The sequence below is a fragment of the Grammomys surdaster genome, unplaced genomic scaffold (genome assembly GCF_004785775.1).
Source record: "Grammomys surdaster isolate TR1022 unplaced genomic scaffold, NIH_TR_1.0 170, whole genome shotgun sequence".
Taxonomy (NCBI): Eukaryota; Metazoa; Chordata; class Mammalia; order Rodentia; family Muridae; genus Grammomys; species Grammomys surdaster.
In genome coordinates this window covers 16,046,452-16,068,568 of record NW_021604618.1, presented here as the reverse complement: position 1 = coordinate 16,068,568, position 22,117 = coordinate 16,046,452, and the positions used below count along the sequence as shown (strand labels likewise).

The window sequence follows — 22,117 nt, the reverse complement described above, 5'->3', positions numbered from 1 at the left end:
GCACTTAAGTTAAAAGTTTGGTGCTCAGCCTATAGGACAAGAAGAAGCTTCCTTCTTAAGGAAGGAGAATCTAGTGGAAAGAAGTGAGGGGGCAGGCACTTGAAAGGAACAGCGGGAATCCTGGGCCCTTCCAGTATCTCTCTTTGCTTCACATGCTCAGTGAAGACAACAGGCTTCTCCTACCATGCAGTCTCACCACAGTACACCTCGAAGAACAGAGACAAATGACCACAGACTGAAACTGTGAGACTAAAATAACCCATCTTCTGCTTTGGGGATGTAGTGTTGGGTGTTTACTACAGCACTGGCATGCTGGCTAACATGCCAAATGTTTCTGCATTTGAAATGTAGGATCAGAGCATTTAGCATTTTAATATATGTGTGATATGCTTAGCTCACTGCCCACTGGAGTAATAACTCAAGAGCCACGCATTTTGTGACTATCACGGGGTTAGCCCACTCCTCGAAGGGCTGATTTACAGAGTGGAAGACTGATGATCTGGACCACCGCCCTGTCTACAGCATCGCTTTTGCACCTATCCTTTTCTTAATCTTCTGCACCTATCCTTTTCTTAATGGCTCTTCATCTGCCATCAACTTCAAATCCTCTTGTCAGCTCAGAACCTTTTCTATCCCACCACAAAGAAGAAAGGATGTGAGGTTATTTTACAGCAAAGGAAGTGAGTGCCGCCATCTATCCTTTTTCCCTGGAGTGAGATGCGCTCTTCCACCTTGTTTTGTTGTTAAATCAACTCATTCCTGCTGCAAAACGCATGAATCTGTGTGAAAAGGTGTGACATGTATCTTTACACTAGCTACTTAATGTTTTGTAATGATTTCATGTATAGCCCAATACAGTGTGACAGCTTTTTTTAAACGACTTGCTTTTATTTCGTATGATGTATGTATGTATGTATGTATGTATGTATGTATGTATGTTTGTATGTATTTACTATTTTGTGTGTGAGTAGGTGGGCATGCCTGTGAACATGTACTCATTTATGGCATACCTGTGAAAATCAGAAGACAACACATAAGAATCACTTTTCTCTTTCTAACATGTGGGTCCTAGGGATTGAACCATGCTCAGTGAGTGGCTACTTGGTGGTCTCTGAGCTACCTAGCTACCCTACTCCTTCAACTGCACTTGAAAGCAGACATTAGAAAGCTGGGAAGAAGGATTTATGCACACCTAGTAGCAAATGACTAGCAGTTATTAAACAAAACATGTGAGGACTACAGATAATCAATCTCAGAACAGGAAACAAGCCACTTTTTAACATGAACAAGAAAAGAAATAGCTGTGTCCCAAAAGTACACATACAATGGTCAGCAGGTATATGGGAAATACATTCAGCATCAGTAGTTATGGGGGAGGGGACGAAAATTAGAAGTTCAATGGGGTATCACTTCTCACCTGTCACAATGACTATTACCAAACAACAACAACGCAAGTGCTGGCAAAGATGTGGTGAAAAGAGAGCCATTAACTTGAGCTTTCTTCACAGGAATATAAACCAGCAGAGTTATTCAAAACTAAGCCACCATACAAATGAGTAGCTCCATTCCTATCTATGTACCAAAAGGAAGATACAGGTGCAGTCCTATGCTCACTACAACGTTGTTCACAAAAGCCAAGATACAGAATCCATCTGGTGTGAAAGGGTAAAGAAAATGTGGCCTATGCGTATGTACAATGGAATATTACTCAGCTGTTAAAAAAAAAGAGGAAATTCTGTAGTTTGCAATAATATGGTTGAACCTGAAAGATGTCAAGAAAAATAAACCAGGCACTGAAAGATCAATACTATGTGATCTCACTTATGTGTCAGATTTAAGAAAGTCGCATCCACAGAGACAGAAAGTCTAATGTGCTATTAGGGTGAGAGGTAGGGAAATTAAGGAGAGGTTGGTCAAAGGACACAGAATTTCAGTTAGGTATGACAAGCGAGTCAAAGTAACTGGTTGTAGTGGCCACTCTAGTAACTCTTACCTACCTAAACATGCTGAGAGACTGGAGGCTGCTCATTAAGAATAAGTATATGAAGTGAGAGCCCCAGTCATGCTACAAAGAATGACATTTCAAAACACGTTGTGCCCCGTAAACTAGATTCAACTCCTATTTGTCAACAAAAGCAAACTGCACAAGTTCGACCCATAAGTTCATTAAAGAAGCACGCTTATAAATAAACTCAATTTAGTCACTCCAGAATACTGTTTCCAAACATGCCATGCATTATGAATTATAATTTCTATTTGTCAGTAAAATTTAAGAGGAGAGATATTTTAGCCACAAACTGATAAAAGTGGCAAATAACAAGTTAGTGTTAAGGGAGCAAGGAGTTTTATTTCAAATTTGCCACTGTTCCTCCCTGGGTAATACACAGGGCTACCACCACTAATAAACTAGACTCAAGGTCTAATTCATCATTCCACAGCTTCAAATTAAGATTCTGAACTTCCCGTCGTATGTCCTGTAAGCAAACATCAACCCTAGACACAGATAGGTAGATGGCAAACAGAGACGGAGCCACTGGCACATGTCAGCACACCCTGAGAACACAATGACTCAGCATACCCTTCATCAGCACGGTAATCATAACCCAGGGAGAGGCTAAGAGGCTTGCAGGGGAGTGCATGGAACAGAAATGATTTACAGGGTGGATAGCACCATCAAGTTTTAAAATGCTCCTCATGAGCAGTAAAAGTCTCAATGCACTGTCTTTTTTCCTGGCTTAAAATACATAATCACTTTTTTAGCCAAAGCCAATGGCATTTACAGTAATTTTTTTTTCAAAGTTAGAAGCCAGAGTCTATTAAGTGCCACATCCAAGGCTTTCACCCACTGGCAGCTGGTAGCTGCAGATGCTATCTAGTTAAATATTCTGCACAAGAGAAAGATAATCATCAGAAGGCCAGCTCAGTAGAAACAAAGAGATATACCTGCAGGTTTTCGATTTCTTCTTTGTGCTCCCTCTTCAGATGTAGGATAGCAGCCTGGTATTCTGGAAGATCACAAGAGAAGCCAGTTACAAAGCAGCATGAAATGAGTCAGAAAAGTCAAGGATGCATCACCTGGATCCTGTTGGGAGCCACCCTCCAAACAACCAAAGGTGTGGGCAGGAAGGAGAGCTGTTAGATCCGGCCAGGATGTGGGATAAAGGGGGATTCCTTCTCTTCCATACAGGCTGTATCACAAAAAGTGCCAAATTAAGCAGCAAGGGCAGGGTTAACAAGAGAAGAGGCTCGTGAGTGAGTGCCAGATAAAGAATAGGTCAGGTGTCTGTCTTCAAGGAGCTGAAAGTGCATGCCCCACAGAGAACAAACACAGATGTGTTAAGAGAGGTTATAAAAGAAACTTTCTATCTGAGAGTACAGAACTCTATTTTTAACTCTGTTTAAAAAAAGAAAACGCACACAGAGAGACGCTAATGCTAGGTCCTTTCTCCTTTCTCGGTGCTTAATCCAGAGAAAGCCAAGGCTATTTGTCATTTGAAAGAGAGATTCCTGAGAGAACTGAGGCTGAAAGCAGGACAAAAATAAATTTCTAGTCCACTTTTCATCTGAATATAATGACATCCATTCCAAAAATATGACACCCCCCCCCATGTATGCAGGGGCTGCAGCCAGCTACTAAAGCTTCCAGTCCACTGGCTGATAAAGGAGACAAGACCACTTTCAGAACAGCTAATGTGCATAGAACCATAGAGACAATCACGCTGCAGAGAACTACAAAGCAAGAGGCTGTCACCACTGACTTTTTTTTTTTTTTTTGAGACAAAACAGCTTTTTACAAGTGTGTTCAGAGTCACAAGTCTGTATTGCAACAGACTATTTCTCTACTTCAGTATCCTGAGTTAGGCAGCCATGTTGGGGATTCAATTCAAAGGGGAAGACGATAGGAAAGACCCACCAGGAGAGGAGGTGGGCTGTTGAGGCCTATGCTTAGCAATATGGCAGCCCTGTGGCTAAGCTCCAGTGTCGATGCTGTAGGCTCTCTATGTAGACCATACCATGAATCAAAGTACTTACTGCTATCCACACAACCACCAATGTAGTCTGGGACACCATCATCTTTCCTGTGCTCTACATCCTCCTTTTCAGAGGGTGCCTCATTCCTCTCTCACTAACATCAAAACTGAGTCTCCTCATGACAGTCTGCCCAATCTATTACAGACACAACCTAGACTGTGTCTTACTCCTGGCTTTCCATGGAACTTGGCATGAAGACTCCTACCTGTAGGTGCTGGGGAGGTGGCTCAGTAGTTACAGTGCTTTCCGCACAAACATGAAAACTCGAGTTCAGATACCCAGCACCCAAATAAAAGCTGAATATGGTGGCATGTAACTGAAGAACTGCACCAGAGGACTAGAGACAAGTAGACTTCAAGGGCTTACTGGCCAGACAGTCTAACCAAAACATAAAGGTCAGGGTTCTATGAGAGGTCCTGTACCAAAAAAAATGTGATTGAGAGCAATTGAGGAAATCACCAGACATCAAACTCTGTGTCCATATCCCTGCCACACAGGTATGGGAGATAACACCTACACACACGAGCACACAGGTACACACACACACACACACACACACACATACACACACCACATACAGGACTGTAGCCCACAGGCTTCTCATGATCTCTGTCTTCTCTCACCTAATGTCACTCCTCCTCCTTATCCATTTCATTACAGGTACGATGGCTTCTTGCCAACTCTTAAATTTGCCAAATGCTTTTCTAATGGACTTTGAGGTACAGTCCCAACCTCTGTGACAATAAATATGTAAACCCCGGTCAATCTAATCTATAATGCAGTCAAAGGAAACCAGTTAACTCAACCTTCTCGAAAAAGCAATGCCTCTTGGGAGAGCATCTACCCTCCTCTGAACAGAAGTCACACAATTATGTTGTAAAATTATTCATTTTATATAAAATGTGTCTGTAAGGGTGTGGCATATAGAATTATGACTAACTTACTCAAACAAACTTTAACAAATTGACAAAAGAGGTCACTACAAAACCAACACCTAGCAGAGCATGATCTGTCTCCTTAAGCAAATACTTTGGCTAAACATTCCACCATTACAGGTGGGAAGGAAGAACACCCTGATGCCACTAAGAGTAATAAAAGGAAATGCAGCCTTTATTAATGGGATTGTTCATTTAAGACCTCACCTCACAAGGTAACAGTACAGAATATAAAGGTTCCTCATAGGGCTGGCAGATGACTCAATGGATGGAAACGCTTATCACCAAACCTGATAGCCTAAGGTTGAACAGCAGAACCTACATGGTGAAAGAGAAGATCTGATTCCTGAAAGTTGTCTCTGTCCTCCACACATGCATTGAGGCATGCACAGTTACACACACACACACACACACACACACACACACACGTGCACGCGCATATGTACACACTCACACAGTCAAACACATATACACTCATATACACACTCATAAACACATATACACACTTAAATACACAAACATTCACACACATATACACACATACTCATACACACACACACATTCACACACACACATTCACACACACAGAGATATATACTCACACACATATACACATACACTACATTAAATCTAATAAAAATATTAATAAAGGTTCCAAAAATCCCAAAGCCAGATAGGTGGTTTCCATGTGTGTCTCTCATAAGGCACACGTGGAAACCACCTGTCCTGTAGTTTCCAATCTTCACACACCTTAGAGTAGCTTGAGACATATTCTCAGGGAGGATCGCCATATTCCTGAGATGTCAGGTACAAGACCAAGGATGTTATTATTAGTAACGAAGAGAACTTAACTGAGGTATTTTATGGCTGAGATTTTGTTCATGTGAGACAGAGGAACAGAGACTTTAAATCTAAGGACTTAAAAGTAGCAAACTCTGCTACAGTCACCAGACACTCACTCCATGAAAGCTAAGAAATTAATGAAAATATTTTGCACCAAAAAAGAGGCAGTTTTTTGCTTGTTTGTTTTTTTAACATCTTAGATGAAAGACAGAAAATCTCTTTAGTGGCAGAATTCAACTTTCTGAGGAACAAACACACCAGAACTTCTGTCCACAAATTTCCTTCTAATCAAGCACTTAATCTAACTCATGGCTTCCTGAACTGCTCAGAGTAATGAGACATCTTTTCTGCTGCCGCCAAGTGCCTGGGCAGGGTTTCCAATTTGCCAAAGGCAGAATCACAAACGATTTAAGTAATACTGAAGATACAGGCCCACCAGAGCTGTAGCCTACAGCTGACTATGTTCACCTCAGGAAGTATGAAGCTGCTGGCACTCTCTTATATAGTGCAGGCCTCGGGAACAGATCTAAGCACTCACTACAGACTTCCAAGAAGACCTTATCATAGATAAGCCCACAGGACAGAGGAGGAAACCGAGATCCTCTGGTGAACATCTTTCCCAAAATCAAAAGCCGTAGGTGTCAATGACAAGATTCTGGTCCAGAGAACCATGCTATTTACCCTGGAAACTGTGTGCTTGGTATGGCTCTTGTTTCTTTGGTTAGGTAAACAGGAAGTACACATAAAACTCAGAATACCTAAAAACTTTGGGGTTGCTAGCTTTGTCCAAACTAGAATAACTCAAACATTTGGACATTTTCTCTAAGTTGTTAACATAAATATTGTGTTAATGCTGAGCTCAGTCTTATTATGTTAATGAAGAGCTAGTCTTCAGGAGGATCCAGATTAGATTGCCAGCATCCATTGGGGGATTCACAACCATCTCTAAGTCCAGTTCCAGGGAATCCCATTCACCAGTTTGGCCTCGGCAGGCACCAGGCATGCAAATATACACATGGGCAATAAAACCCCACTCATATAAATAACACATTTTTAGGTTTTTTTGTGTTTGTTTGTTTTTTCAAGACAGGGTTTCTCTGTATAGCCCTGGCTGTCCTGGAACTCACTCTGTAGACCAGGCTGGCCTCGAACTCAGAAATCCGCCTGCCTCTGCCTCCCAAGTGCTGGGATTAAAGGCGTGTGACACCACTGCCTGGCAACACATTTTTAAAACTTTAAAAATTAGTAATTCTTTAAAAGGCGATCTTATCTGTTTATAATGACAAGGTTTGAGGGAAAGGGGGTCCAAGAGAACAGTGTGAGGTCTAACAGCGAATAATATTGATAGAGGTTAGGTGTTTATTCTCTCTAGACTTACAGGCCAATAGAAAAGTTTATTGTTAAATCAGGTTTTATTTACCCTCTCTTTCACACACACATAGATCCTAGACTTCTCTCACCCTACCTTCCTCCCTTCTCCAACCCTCACCAACACTTCCATATTAAGAAATTAGAAATGTTCTGATGTACCTAACTATTGAGAGTCACGGTTGTATTTCTATCTGGGGATTCTGGCTTGACCCACTTAGCCTCCTGTTGGACTTTCCCACTGTCTCCCATCTTTACATTTTAGAATCCATCCTTCAATCTTCAAGGACAAGGACCCTTCCTCTGAGTTATATTTGAAGACTACTCAGGCAGTGCTTTGGAAGCGGAGCATGTACCACCCACACTATTTAGATGTGCAGATCCTTACTCTCGTGATGCTTCTGCTTACTGACTGGGAAACTTGGAGGACGCTACAGGAGTGACTACGTGTCACTTCACATGGGAAAGTCTGAGAGCCACTGCCTCAAGATGGGGTTCATTTAATTTAGGGGAAAAAAGCAGATTAATAAATAAGTGAAAATAGCAGCCAAAATATTACAAATGTGTGTCAGAGATAAAAAGGCAGAGAACATGAAGGATAGGAGGATGTAGTCCCTCACAGAAGAAAACAAATTCAAATTTACCCAGCCATAAGTGGACGCAGAAATACTCTCCAGTGTTTTTTTTTAAGCAGATGAAAATATTCAGTCATATAGAGCCAACTCAGGCCATTTGCTCCAAAACTCAAGAATAAAATAAACATTAGGCTCCTGTTATTTAGTACACTTAGGCAGGCAAAACTGCAGCCAGGTCTCAGTCTGCCCTGCTGCCATAAACAGTGTAGCCCATGGCAACCATGCTGCAGAGGAAAGAAGCAGCTACCTTTGCACCTGCCAGAAACAGTGGGAAGGGAGCCAGCAAGGGGCCAGGGGCGTAGTAGAGGGAGGGTGTGTGTGCTGGCAGGGTGTTGAAGGTATGATGCAAACTCAGCTTGACTGATGGATCTTTTTTTTCTTTTTACAGTAAGTGGCAGTATATAACCCTAGCTGACCCACAACTTGCTTTATAGACTAGGCTAGACCTGAACTCACACAGGTCCTTCTGCCCCTGTCTCTTTAGTATTCCGATTAAAGGCATTATACCACCATCCCCTGCAAGATAACTGTTTTAGGTTCTAGGTGCGTGTGCGTGTGCATGTGTGTGCGTGTGTGTGTGTGTGTGTGTATGGTATTAAGTTCAGTGGCCATGGATGCTAGAAGATGATATCCACGGCCCTGGATCTGTATTATGGGATACTGTAACCAGCCTAAATATGGGTTCTGGGAACTGAACTCTGGTCCTCTGCAGAACTGTAGGTACTCTTAAACTCTGAACTGTTGAGCTATCTCATTAGACCAATGCTTGATTCTTTTGATGTTTCGCTGCTAACAACTTTTAAGCTTTCTTCCTTCCCAGTTCTCCATATATGAGCCAACGGACAATAAAGCCCTTAACCATGATGAGAGAGTCAGAACACACAAATTACAAATTGCTGTCCGTAAGTGGGAAGCCTCACCTCACTCATGCTCCCCTAATACCGGAAAATGCAAGGCCCATCCCATTCTCTTGTTCTCCCTCAAGTCAGACCAGCCTTGTAGGCTTGACCTATTTGTCCTGAAAATCTCAGAACCTTTTCACATGTTCTGTGTGGGTTCAGTGTACACAGGTCTCAGCATCTGAATCAGATTAGTGTCAGAAGGTCCATGTTGTCCCTTCAAAAGGGACAAGGCTGTACAGAGGTTAAGTGGATAAGGGACCAGTTGATTATCTTTCTATATGCACACAGAAGAACCCAAACAACACAGTACTGGATGGCAGATGAGAGAAATACCATAATTCAGGAAGTATAATTCTCAGTACCGATTTCTTTAGGCAGAAATATAAGAATTACTAGCATCAAAAGATGAGGAGAGCCCTCAGCCCCATAAGCTTATTGATATCCTATTGCTCTGAGTCAATTGCTTAGGGAATTAAAATACTAATTCCCCCAGAGTGATGCTACTAGGAGGTGAAGTCTCTGAGTGGGAACTGGGTTATGAGGAAAACGGTTTCGTGGACCAATGCATGGAAGTAGTGTCCTTATAAAAGAGTCTCCCTTTCATCTCTTTCACCATGAGGAGACAAAAGAAGCATCTACCCAACATACCAAACATAGCCATTTGTGGACCAAAAACTGGATCCTCCCTGACCCCTGAATCTGCTGTAACATTGAACTGGGCTTCCCAGTCATCAAACTATAAAGAAATTTTTTTTTGTTTATTAGTTTCACAGCTTATGGGATGTTTGTTATAGTAGCTTGAACTTACTGTACTAGATAGCTTCTTTCACTGACTCAGACACTGAACTGAGCATTGAGTGTGGGTAACAATGAGGAGAACACATGCCCAAACCCAAAGTTTACATCTTTGATATGTAAAGAGCTTCATCAAAGACACTCTGGTACGAAATCATTAAACTCTTGTTGTCTCAAAAGGCCTTATCTGCTCTTCTCTGAATGTTTTATTTACAGACGTGGATTGGAGCACTGCTTGAAAATTATTCATCTACTTTCACCCTTTGATAATATAGAAACCCCCCTTGCTTTCGATTTGGTCACCTGACTAGCTTTGGCTGCTGGAATTCAGGAGAGTATGAGAAAAAAGGACTTACATTTGATGACAGCTTTGCTTGCCTCTCACAGTGCTGTTCTGATTTTAGGTAAGAACACATGTTAAGTGCTTGCTACTTCCTCAGCCTGGGCCCCAGAGATGCACAGACCCAAACCCTAGGAACAGTAGACAGGGAAGCCAGCTCAGAAGGGCTGAGTCTAGCCCATATAAGCAAACATATGTTCTTTATACCCATGCAAAGAAATGCTTGTTACTTGAAGCTGTTGGATGTTACCTTGGTTTGTTATACAGCATTTATTGTTGCTACTGGCAATGGTTAATGAGTGTGTCTGGCAAGTTTTCAGCTCCCCACATATACTTCAGAGGATTAGACATGAGACATATTCTTCCCAGACAACATAGACCAGCATGCAAAGTGGTTAATGAGCTTAAATAAACATCTATATACTGTTTTATACTAAAAATATCTGAGCAAAGAACATCACTTGTGTCTTTAGGTTCTGGGATAATTATGTAAAACAGGTTCAAAGCGCAGTGTTCACACCTATGACTCTGAACATTACTCATATTCAGCACTGACAGCCTTAACCCATTGCTGGATGGCTTACCTCAGAGAAAGTAGCCATTCCATCAAATCCTAGCTGCCTTAGACAAGCTGCCTTTTCACTTCATCCTCTTACTCCTATTTCCTGTTCTCTTAGGATGAAGATGTCAAGTAGTTTAGAATGCCAGGATGCAAGCATAATAAAGTTTCCGGATCTTCAAGACACACAACTGAGAATAAAACAGAAAAAACAAAACAAAACCCAACAACAACAACAAAAACAAAACTAAACTAAAAGTACCTGATTCTGCCGCTAGATGGCAGTCACAACACTGCATATTGGAACTTCGTATGAAGCACCATGGCAACTCCTGAAGGTTTGTCAGGTTGGAGGGATGAGGGGTAGGTGGGCCTGGCCTGGGGTAGGGAACTGAACCAAAGCTGAGAAACAACCCCTCTCATTCAAAAAGAGAATGGATGTGGGGCTACTTGAGAAGAAACAGAAAAAATGCAGGGGTTTTCCAACCATGTATCAAAAAGACAAGCATGACCCAGTGGTCTTCTGGGTGTTCTTGGCTAGAATTTGCTTGGCCATCTTCCATGTCTATATGGAACTGATAACTCAACAATAACGCAAGAGCATCAAATTACAGATGAGTAGCTAAACAGAACATCCTATATAGCAGGATGATGAAGCAACCATGTGGTATCAAGTGTCAAGGGGCAGGACAGTTATCGCAGAGTCACCAGGGCTGAGAACCCTTGGAGTTGGGAATCTAAGGCTTGCATCTCAGAAACCAACTGAGGTGTGCTTCTCTAAGTGGGAAGAAAAGCCCATCAACTAGGGCCCAAAGACCAAGCTTCAAATCTTAAATCTCATGCCAATTCTTGTTTCCACTGACTAGTTATACAGCATCTGCATGAAAGCAAGTTGTGGACCCCCAAGACGCCACTCTTATAAGACATACTTCTAATCTGCGGGACTTGCATAAACCAGGAGAAACAACTGCAAAATACATGATCCCTCAAATTGTTCTATAGATAGGAGCCTTCAGGCCAAACTTCTAACTTGCGTCATAAAGAAAGTTAACAAGGCAGACGAGATGAACAATAGAAATAGTAAATCACCCGATATAAATTTTAAATATCAAACATACTGAAAATGTTCCATTGTTTTTGGAATCCGTACCAAGTCTAAAATAAGACGAATCACTGCTAACAAAAATGACGATAATCACACTTTTAAAATAAGGCTGAGAAAATAACAGTGGGTGACTACGGAGACTTGACATGGTCAACATGAGCACAGGCACCAAGATAAAACACTCAAGTGCTCTCACATAAACTCGAGTCCTAAAAGCATTTTTGAGTAGAATATATTGAAAATTAAAAGGCTTTCATGGCATAAGAAAAGAAAAATAAGAAAGAATCATAGAGCTAGGGAAGGGACACAGCAGGTAAAAGCATAAAAACCTGAGTTCAAATACCCAGCATTCATTAAAAAAAAAAATCTAACCTCCTGTACTGCAGCCCTGTGGGGGTGGGGGGATAGGAGGCTCCCCAAGAGCTGCTGACTGCCAGAGCTCCTCCGGTCCACACACACCTGTCTCAAGAAAATAAGTTTGAGAGGCATCTGGCAGGACACTTAGAGTCATAATTAAGGAACTTTGGCTTTGATACAGAGATAGTAAAGTGATATGTGCTGTGATGTATGTGTGTGTGCAGCCCAGAGAGCAACTTCCTGAGTAGACTTTCACCTTACGGGTCCCAGGGATTGAGCTCAGGTCCTGAACTTCTCAGCAGGACCAAGTATCAGTGGGCCTTTATCCACTGATCCATTTCACTGGCCGGTACTCGCTGTATTTATCAAGAACTTTAGCAAATTTCAAAAATAAAGATGAAACTTGAGACAAATCCATTCGTGTAGGGTTAGTGTACCAATTTCCACAGCCTATTTATTGAGTTACATACTACTCATGAGAGTCAATATGTTGACTTTACTTAATGTCATAGGAATATATCAGTAAATCATGTGTTGAATTAAAATAAAATAGAATGCTTCAATAGAGATGCATCTGCTATTCTTTTGTTAACTATATGTAAGGCTTCTGCCACTATGCTTTCTAAATCTTTATGTTCGCCCCCATAGATTGCTGCTGCTATCTGCCAAGGTCCTGGAGGAAGCTCCCTACTCTTGGGGAAACTGAATAATAACCAATCAAACTCTCAGCTATAAGTGACAAAAAATAAGCAGGAATTTATGTCAGTCTCTAAATAAGGCTCAGGGGACATTGTGGAGGAGGGGACAAAAAAAAGAATATAAGAATTAAGGAAGATGTACCACTTAATTATTTCCTCCCATTGAAACAATCCCTTCTGAAAGGAACAAGTAACTTTATAAAACTCACGAAGTAAAGGAAACTTACAAATCTCAGAATAAATCATATAAAGGGCTGAGGAAGTTTCTGAAACTGACAGTATTCACAGGGCCCCTCAACAGTGTTGTGTAATGAGTAAACAATTTCTGAGAAGAAACTCTGATTAAGTGAGCTGCTTTTAGGTTTTATAGAGAGCTCCAGGGACAGAATTTTGTGATTTACTGACCACTGTACTGGTTAGTTTTTAGGTCAACTGACACAAGACAGAGTCAATCTTAGAAGAGGGAGCTTTAGTTGAAAAAAAAAAAATGTCCCTATCAAATTGGCCTAGAGGCAAGCCTGCAGGGCATTTTCTTGATTAATGGTTGACATTGAAGGGCCCAGCCCACTGTGGGTGTTGCTGCCTTCACACCATAAGTCAGAATGAGTAAGCCATGAAGAGTAAACTGTAAGGAGTATTCAAACCTTGAGTTCCTACTCTGACTTCCTTTTGTAATGGAGATCGACTAGAAGCCACAAGCTAAAAAACAAACAAAAATGCCTTTCCTCCACATGCTGTTTTTGATCATAGTGTTTTTCAAATCAATAAAACCCAAACTGAAGCACTCAAACTTTGCATGATCCAATGGTGCTTTGTCATCCACTCTCCTGTAACTAACACAGACAAACTCAATGGTTCACTAAGAGTAATTACCCACATTTTACTATATTACCTTAGAGCTTTGAAACAGTGGAGTAAAAAGGGGTATGAATCATTTTGAAAGATGAAATTATAATCTTATAGTTGTCAAGAACATATATTGAAATGGTGTTTTCATAGAGCTCAGAAGTCCCAGGTTCTCTGTCATCTAGGAAAACACATAAACAAGTAGCTTATAGATGACACGCCAGTGGGCTCTGCAAGCTGATGACCACACAGGAAATGCTGGGTTCGCTCAACATCTCTAGGGAGAGCAGCAAAGAGACCTGATACAGGGTTTAGCAGAAGGGCTTCAACACTGGCTTCATAAATCTCAGAAGTACAGAGACAGGGTTAGTAAGATACAGATATTATTCTACCTTTATTTTATATCATTTTATAATTATTTGTGATTCCTGTAAGCAACAACGGATGTGTTCAAAATTAATATATGCATGTGCATGCATACAGTTTATATGAAAGTAGATACAGTTGAATAGTCAAAGAGAAGGAAGCTGAAGTTCACACAGAATGAACACACAGTGCTCCAACATGACTACATTCTACGTGTGACATGGATTGGCATGGGCTGCCTGGAGTCACACTTTGGTTGAAGCTGCCTGCTTTTACCCTTGTGCTTTGACTTTGTCGCTGAAAGCCCTTTATTTAAGGCTGACAGAATGAACCTCAGAAGAGAGTTGAAGGTCAGTCTCTGGAGAGGCAGGTGGAAGTCGGCCAAATCTAACTGGAATGAGAGTGGAATTTTCTCTTAAATCAGGCCAGGCAAGTACCCAGGAGGCCAGGCTACCTGCCCAGGTTTCTAAAGGAGACAAGACACTTGTGCCTCTCACATAGTGGAAAAGTACCCTAAATATAACATGTTGCAGCTGCTACTTGGAGTGTTGCCTGTGGCTATACAGTTTAACTGAAATCATCTCTACTGCTCAGAATTTAAGAAGAGAGACAGAAAAGAGGGGGGAGGGATTGCATATATACACGCACACACGCTTGTAGTTGAGCATGCTATTTTCTTTTTCTTTTTTATTGGATATTTTATTTATTTACATTTCAGATGCCATCCCCTTTCTCCATGCCCCCTCCCTAAAAGCCCCCTATCCCATCCCCCTTCTTCTTTTTTGTTTTTATACTATTTTAATTACATTCAAGTATTAAGGTCAGTTCTAGGTTGAGGAACTAGCAATACAATAGATACAAATAGTCAAGGAACAAGCAAGACAATAAACACAACTAGTCAAAGGACAAGAAAGGCAATAAACAAAATCCCGTGAACACTCCTATGATCACTGTTTCTAAGGACTTATCAGGATGACCAAAGTTTTTGAGCCTACTTCCCTGTCCTAGCCCAAAGATGTCTTCATGTCTGAAGCCTATTTCCTTGTTCTAGCCTAAGAGTTAGATACCTGCCTGAAATTACTTCTTTGTTCTAGCCTAATATTTAGATTCCTACCTGAAATTACTTCTTTATTCTGGCCTAAGATTTAGATTCCTGTCTGAAATTACTTCTTTGTTCTAGCCTAATGTCAGATCCCTGCCTGAAGCCCATTTCCTTGTCCTTGGCCCATGTCAGATTCTTACCAAGCAACCCCAAAAGCTCTCCACCTCCCTCCCTTTTTTATTTCATAAACAAGACTGAGCCTATCTTAGGTCTTCTGACAAGAATGCCTTCCTTACCCGTCACAGAATATGCATTATCAAAAGCAATGCACTTATGTCTTAGGTTGGTAAGGCTCTGTACAGAAACTTATCTGTCTTTGGCATGCTAGCCTCTTGATTTAATAACTCTGTCTGGGGATCCATTTTCAGTTTCAAGTCATGTACTTTGGCTGTCAACATGTCGATGTTGTTAAAAACAAGCTTTAACACAATGGACAGTAATAAAAGTATTCCCAGGACATAAAGGGCTAACCTGATCAAGCTATATATGCCATTCTTGAAGCTTGACAAAAATAGAAATACTGACCTCAGGACATAGATAATTTTATCAGCAGTATCTGCTACATCAACACTCAGCAGAGCAGCATTCTTTAAATTCATAATCTTACTATGCAAAGTTAAAACATCCAGAGAGGTATTAGAATTATGCCAAATACACTGCAAGTGTCTTTAAACTTTTTCCTAATTATAATGACTACCACTGTACATTTTAGAACTAACATGAATCCAAAGGTATTTGGCATGACACTCAAGATGGTTCCTTACTCTTAATCTCTGAACTTCCTTCCAATAATTTGAATAGGATAAAGAGCATCAATCCATTGTTCCAAATGCTTATCTAAATCCTCTTGTATATTCAACACATTAGTAACATTTTTTGCTAAATGATTAACAAAAGTAGCTGTCTTAACTTCTTGTGTCAAAGCAGTTGCAGAAGCATTGGTGCAAGCAACGAAGAGCATGCCATTTTCAAGCCTACATCACTAATTTCTAATATGAAAGGTGAGCAAACCTCTAAAACAAATAGGGGAAAAAATAACCCAATTGATAATTTGTGGTATAAAAGAAAGTAGTGACCTCCCTATAGGAGTACCCACCCATAAAAGAATGCAGAATGGTCTGTCCCCTCTCCCACTTCTATGCTCACAGTTTTTCCAGATATGTAAAATAAAAACATGCGTTCAGTTGTTTTCAGAGTGTGGACTTACAGCAACAACAGATGAGATCACAGAATATGTCACACACATTTACGCTAAATATATATTCATTGCTTGTATGTGAGGTTCACATTTTCATCTAGCAATTCGAAGATTTCCAAGTAGTCTTGATGAAAAGTGCATGCAGTAGGCCAGCAATGTGTAAAAACTCAGGATTATGCATACATATGAGTAGGGACCATCAAGGAGATTCCTTGAGATAGCCAGAAATTAGTGGTACTACATATCTTACAAGCCTTTTTAAAAGAACCCAGACTGTGCTGTTCCTTGCAGTCACTGTTTTAGGATTTTCCCCCATTTGAGTAACAGGATCTTTCTAAGATAATTGACTTTCGCAGGATTGATTCAGTGAGAAATTTCTAGTTTTCCAAGTGAACAAGATGAACAATGAGATACTAACATAAAGATAAAACACATATGAATATAGACAATCTCTACTTCCCCTTCTTGTATGGAGCTGAGAACACCATGAACAAGGCCATACAAAGAGAAGAGCACTCACTGATTCCACTAAAACACGGTGCAAAATAAAGTAACCTTGGAGGCTGCAATGAGACACAGGGCTCTCATGTGCCCAGCTAAGTAGCTCTGATCTTTCTACAGTGATATTAACCTCAGAGTCAGGAACATAAATGAGACAATCAGGGAACTGTGACAGTCAAAACTTTTCCACCAGTCAACTGATTTCACCATCTCATAAAGCCTCGCTCCTTGTTTTTCAGGACTGGCTTATAACCTATGCAGGTTGATCCTGGCTCATGCCTGGATGTCCCAGCCCCAAAGACAGAAATCTGGTTGTTTTTTTTTTTTGTTTTGTTTTTGCTTTCCAGGTGACTTCGATAAGGTAGCCAAAATAGAAGGTATTGGTTTTTGTTTCTTTGCTTTGTTTTGTTTTATTCTCAAACCATAGTGATATGAGGCTACATTTACATATCAGTTTTAGAAGATATTCTCTACATTTGACAAGCTCTGTTCTCTCCAGCTGATGAAACCACAGAGTAGACCTCCCAGTTAACTAAGAGCTAATAATACAGTAGAGTTAAACTCTTGTTGTCTTACTGTATGCAGTTCCTCTAAAAGGCTAGCATCTGTGAGTAGTTACGGAGAAAAGTTACAGAGAAAAGCAGTTCTTTGTTTGTTTGGGTTTTTTTGTTTGTTTGTTTGTTTCTCTGTGTAGCCCTGGCTGTGCTGGAACTCACTCTGTAGACCAGGCTGGCCTTGAACTCAGGTCAGCCTGCCTCTGCCTGCCTAGGGCTAGGATAAAAGAGGTGCACCACCACACCAGGCTGAGAAAAGCACTTCTGAAGTGTCTTCAAATTCTTCCACCTTCCTACTGATGCAATGATCCCATAAGGACTTGATTTAGGAGCCTGAGAATAATGCAATTGAAAAGGAATAAGTTTACCATTACAGTAAATGGCATTGGCATAAGTAATCTACAAGTTAAACCCAATCTGTAGTCATGTCCCATTGTGTAGCACTTTCTTCCTAAATTCAAACCTCTCATTCTGAAGGGAAACATAAGACATAGGATGTTATGCAGCAGGTGAAAGAACAGATGTTCTAAGTGGAGGTGAAACATTGTATCTTACAGTGAAGCTACTTTAAACTCTAGAAATAAACAACACAATGGCTTCAGGAAGTCTCCGAAAAGAACCAGATTCAACAGGCCCTTCTCTTTCCAAATATATATATCCAGTAAGAACTGCTGAGACATGCAGAGTTGTCTTTTAGAGAGGCCCAGAGCAACTGAGGTACCTAGGAAGGACACTGTCTAACCTGGTGAAACACTTATAGATTTAGTCGCCACGCCAGGTTTTCAGCTGGGGTGGGCTTTGGTAATTCAGCTGTCTTTGAGTTAGTTCTACTTCTGTAAGTAACCACATGCCTATATTCTTATAAGCAACCCTAATAAAACTTACTGGTTCACTAAGTGGTACTTTGGTGATATCCCCTCTTTGGTGTGTTGGCAGTTCTGTATCATGTCTCCCCAGAAATTATGCCATACATCATATACAAAACAAAACTGTAAGATCACAGATTTTAAAGATACATTTTCTGATGCTACTGATGTCAGTCCTCCCCCCAAAAAACCTTACAAGAAAATTAAGAAGAATAATCAAATTACCCATTTAACTAAGAACAGAGAATCTCATGTCTGTATGCATTTGGAATTACACTTTACGGTCACATAAGGGGAAAAATACAAATAGTTGTTCAACTGGTGACAGATTGTTTGACTGCCAGGAAAAGTATTTTCTACCATACTTTAAAGCCTCTTGATATTTTTAAAATGGAATCAAATGTTCAGAGTAAAACGAGAGGCAGATAACAGGGTTTTGAGAAGGAGAGTTATTTGAAGTAGTAGTTGCTGTGAGTGGAGTACAGCCTGGAAACATAGAGACAGTGGGAGGCAGAACATCTTCCACATGAAATCAGAGAACATAGTATTGTGGGCCCACACATAGCCAGAGAACACAGACTTGTAGTGACAGAACATCAACAATTACAGAATTCTCTTCTAATGTTCTTTACAGTTCAGATTAAGAGTAGGAAGGAAAAAGAATTAGAATTTCTCCAGAGCTGGGGAGTCCCAGATGTCTGTTCCTTAATGAAATTAAGACATTATTAGAAATACAGCATCACAGAATTCCACAGAAGGAAGGGCTCACAGACAGAGGAATGTGCATGGAGTCAAGTTCTCAAGGAAGAAAGTAAACTGGGTATCTGTTTGCAGAAAGCTGAGGAAGATCCCAGAAGAATAGAAAGTGGTGGGAGAACCAGAAAAGCTAAAAGTCCATAAAGTACATGTCATTAATTGACTAAATTGGAAGAAAAATCTCTTGGAATTAAGAAGTCTGTTAGAATAAAAGAAAAAGATTACAAATGGTCTTCAAGGGAAATTAGAGACTGGGACTTTGGGACATTGTGCTGTGAGTGTACCAAGAAAAGATAGCTCTTGATAATCATAGAATATACTTCAAGGTTCCAAGGGACCCATAGATTGTAGGATGCTTTGTTCATTGATGTCTAATCCTTTGATTTGTTTTGGTTTTGTTCTTAAGGCCTCTCTTACAAAGAGCTTGCAATAAAATAGATTCTTAAGTTTATGAGTTTGTTCTAGTCTGGGTATAATTAAAAACCAAATGAATAATAGTCAACTCTTTCTTAGAATTTTATATTGCCAACCTATGTTTTCATGCACTGCATTTCATGCTTTGCAAATGATGCATTTCCCCAAGTGTGGAGCTAGAAGCCACCATTGATTCTAACATGCATTAGTACTTCTGTCCCACAAATAAAAACTTTTGCAATGATAACTGCATATCCAAATAGCATATATAGACAATGTACATCATACATTAAATGAAATATCCTAATAATAATATAATAATCCTCCTAAGACTTTTAAGTGCATGATAACACTACCACCTTCATATTAGAAGAAGAGAAATCAAGACAAGGGAAGGTTAAAAAGTTGCCTAAAATTACAGAGGTAATATGCTAGAGAGCCAGCATTTGAACTCAGAAAACCTAGCTCCAAAAGCTAAACTCAGAATGTACATGGAATGCTATTCCAGCACCCTGAGTACTGAGGAGGAGAAAAGAATCATTACAAGTTCACTTAGGTGTGGTGGTTCACACCTTTAACCCCTGCACTCTGGGAGACAGGGGTAGGTGTATCTTTGTGAATTCAAGGTCAGCTTGGTCTACAAATCGAGTCCAAGAAGCCAGGGTTTTATACAGAGAAATCCTATCTTAAACAACCAAACACCAAAACCAAGAAGAAGGAGACAGGCAGACAGATAGACAGACAAGAAATACTATGATATGCAAATCTGAGCTTTATACTCAGAGAAGGAATGGGCACTGCAGAGTTTGTGCCTGATGCATTGAAGATTTGGACAAATCAGAGAGACCTTGCATCCGGCAAAATAGGTCATGACAGGCCTGGTCCTCTGCAAAGCTTCTTTCCCAGCTACCAGTTTCCTGAAGTGCAGTCCTGGACTCCACTGGTCAGCACCAGCTCATCTCTGCCAGCTGGGAAGTCCTTCTATATGTCCATTTTAAATCCATTGCATTTTAAAGAATATATAGGCTTCTATTCTTCCAGATATGTATTTCATTCCATTAATGTAATACCTGGAGTTACATCCGCAGTTGTCCTGAACAGAGACACCACAGTTGAATGAGCATCCAGGTACCCAACTACCAGAATACACAGCCTAAGGCTATACATCATCTACACCTTTCATAACCAGTAAGCTGGAGGCCAAGCCCATGAAATTTATGCACTTCACTTACAGCTCACTGCCTTAGTTGCTATGGCAACAGATGCGACAGAAATAGAAAGTCACAGACATGGTCGACATTTCTCTTAACAAATATTCAATTTTGCTGGTCATCAAAGATATATGTTATTATGTTTCTCTTTTTTAAAACCTCTCAATCACAAAATCCAGTGTCTAAAAATCAACAAATATAAGCTTTGCTATCATAATTACCAGTGACAAAACAGTCGTTACTTATGGCTACGAGTTCTGTTAGTAAACCATTAACATCTGTTGTATGAAACGGGGACTGTGCCGATAAGCATTTGCAAAGAAAGACATCACAGCACTCTATTCTATAGGACAGCCAGGGTGACAGGTTAATAAGAAAGAGAAACTGGTGCCATCATCAGTAATTATCTCAAATTCTGAACCCAGGTACATGAACAGGTACATGAGGAGTTTAATAAGTCTTCCTTGGAAAATATGCCCCCAAACTAAATTTAGAGTACATTAAGAGATCCAGATGCAATTACAATGATCATCAATTTGGTATGCTTAATAAAGTCAATGTTTTACGTGTTTACTCACCACTACTACAATACTGTTGTTAATATCGACATGATGTGTCCAGCGAAGTCAGCTGTTTAATTTCATCAACATCCTAAGACTTCACAGGTACTAAAACACTTGATAAAAGTTTTCCCCTTCTGTTTATGTGCATATGTTTTCTAAGTTTTCTCAACTAGTTCTTGTTACTGGTGGAATGAAAATAACTCAAATAAAAGCGTTTGGGTTTCTTGGTGTGGCTCTGATTCTGAGCCAGTGATGAGGAGTTGCTCTCACTCACACAAACCAGTGTCTTAAAGATCGGAGCATTGAGACTGATAAAACAGATTCGGGACTGAGAAGGTCTGCTTCAGATCTGAGGTTGGCCATCCACGTGCAGGGTACGCAAGTGCTTAGGTTATCTGCTGCATGTCCTCGCCTGTCAATGGAGATAATTCTGATTCCCATCACATGGTGTTACAAGCCTTCGGGTTGATATTTATACAGTGCTGAGAGAAATATCTACACGCGGACATAGATAGAATGCCATGCAGCACGTAACCTGCCTCTTTGACACTTTCTGGAGTGTATTCAGAATGCCTCATTGTATGTTCTCACTAGACTTGACCTTAGTCTCTCTCAGTCCCTAGGTCAGCCCTGGTTCACCTTCTCCATCTACAATGACTGCCTCATCTAGTCCAAAGTTTTCAACACTGACTTTTGCCTATGCAGTGACTCTTCAATGCATAACTGCTGCTCGGAAAGCCTCTCCCACTATTCCCCACTCATATATCTAAGCACAGCTCAACATCTGCTACTGCATGTCCTATCAGTGTCTTAATTTTACCACATACACTTGATCCACCCACTTTCTCCTCCAGTCCATGGAAATTTCACTTTCATTGCTTGGGTCAGAAATGGACACGTTGTGATTCTTCTCCTCACATTCATATATCAGGAAATTGTAATGGTTCTTCCTCACATGTGAATATGTAGATATATCTCCACTTCTGTCACTATAGTTCAAGCTGCCACCTTCTATGCTAATACAGTCTCTTGTCTGGATTCCCATTACTGTCTTCTGGTAGTTAGTGTCCCTGTAATTGCGGGCCAACCTACCCACCCAACCTCCTACCTTGTTTTTCAGTTCAACATAACAACCATAGGGAGCCTTTCTAAACAGAAGAACTATTAGGCT

The 22,117-nt window shown here is 40.5% G+C and overlaps 1 protein-coding gene across 3 annotated transcripts in view; it reads right to left on the bottom strand.

Annotated features, from left to right (window-relative positions):
* Fmn1 (formin 1) overlaps positions 1–22,117 on the bottom strand; it is a 333,700-nt gene that overhangs the window by 214,189 nt on the left and 97,394 nt on the right. For all 3 annotated transcript variants that reach the window (XM_028766940.1, XM_028766941.1, XM_028766942.1), the window contains one exon: positions 2,944–3,005. In XM_028766940.1, coding sequence (XP_028622773.1) covers positions 2,944–3,005 — 62 coding nt within the window. The remainder of the gene's footprint in view (positions 1–2,943; positions 3,006–22,117) is intronic.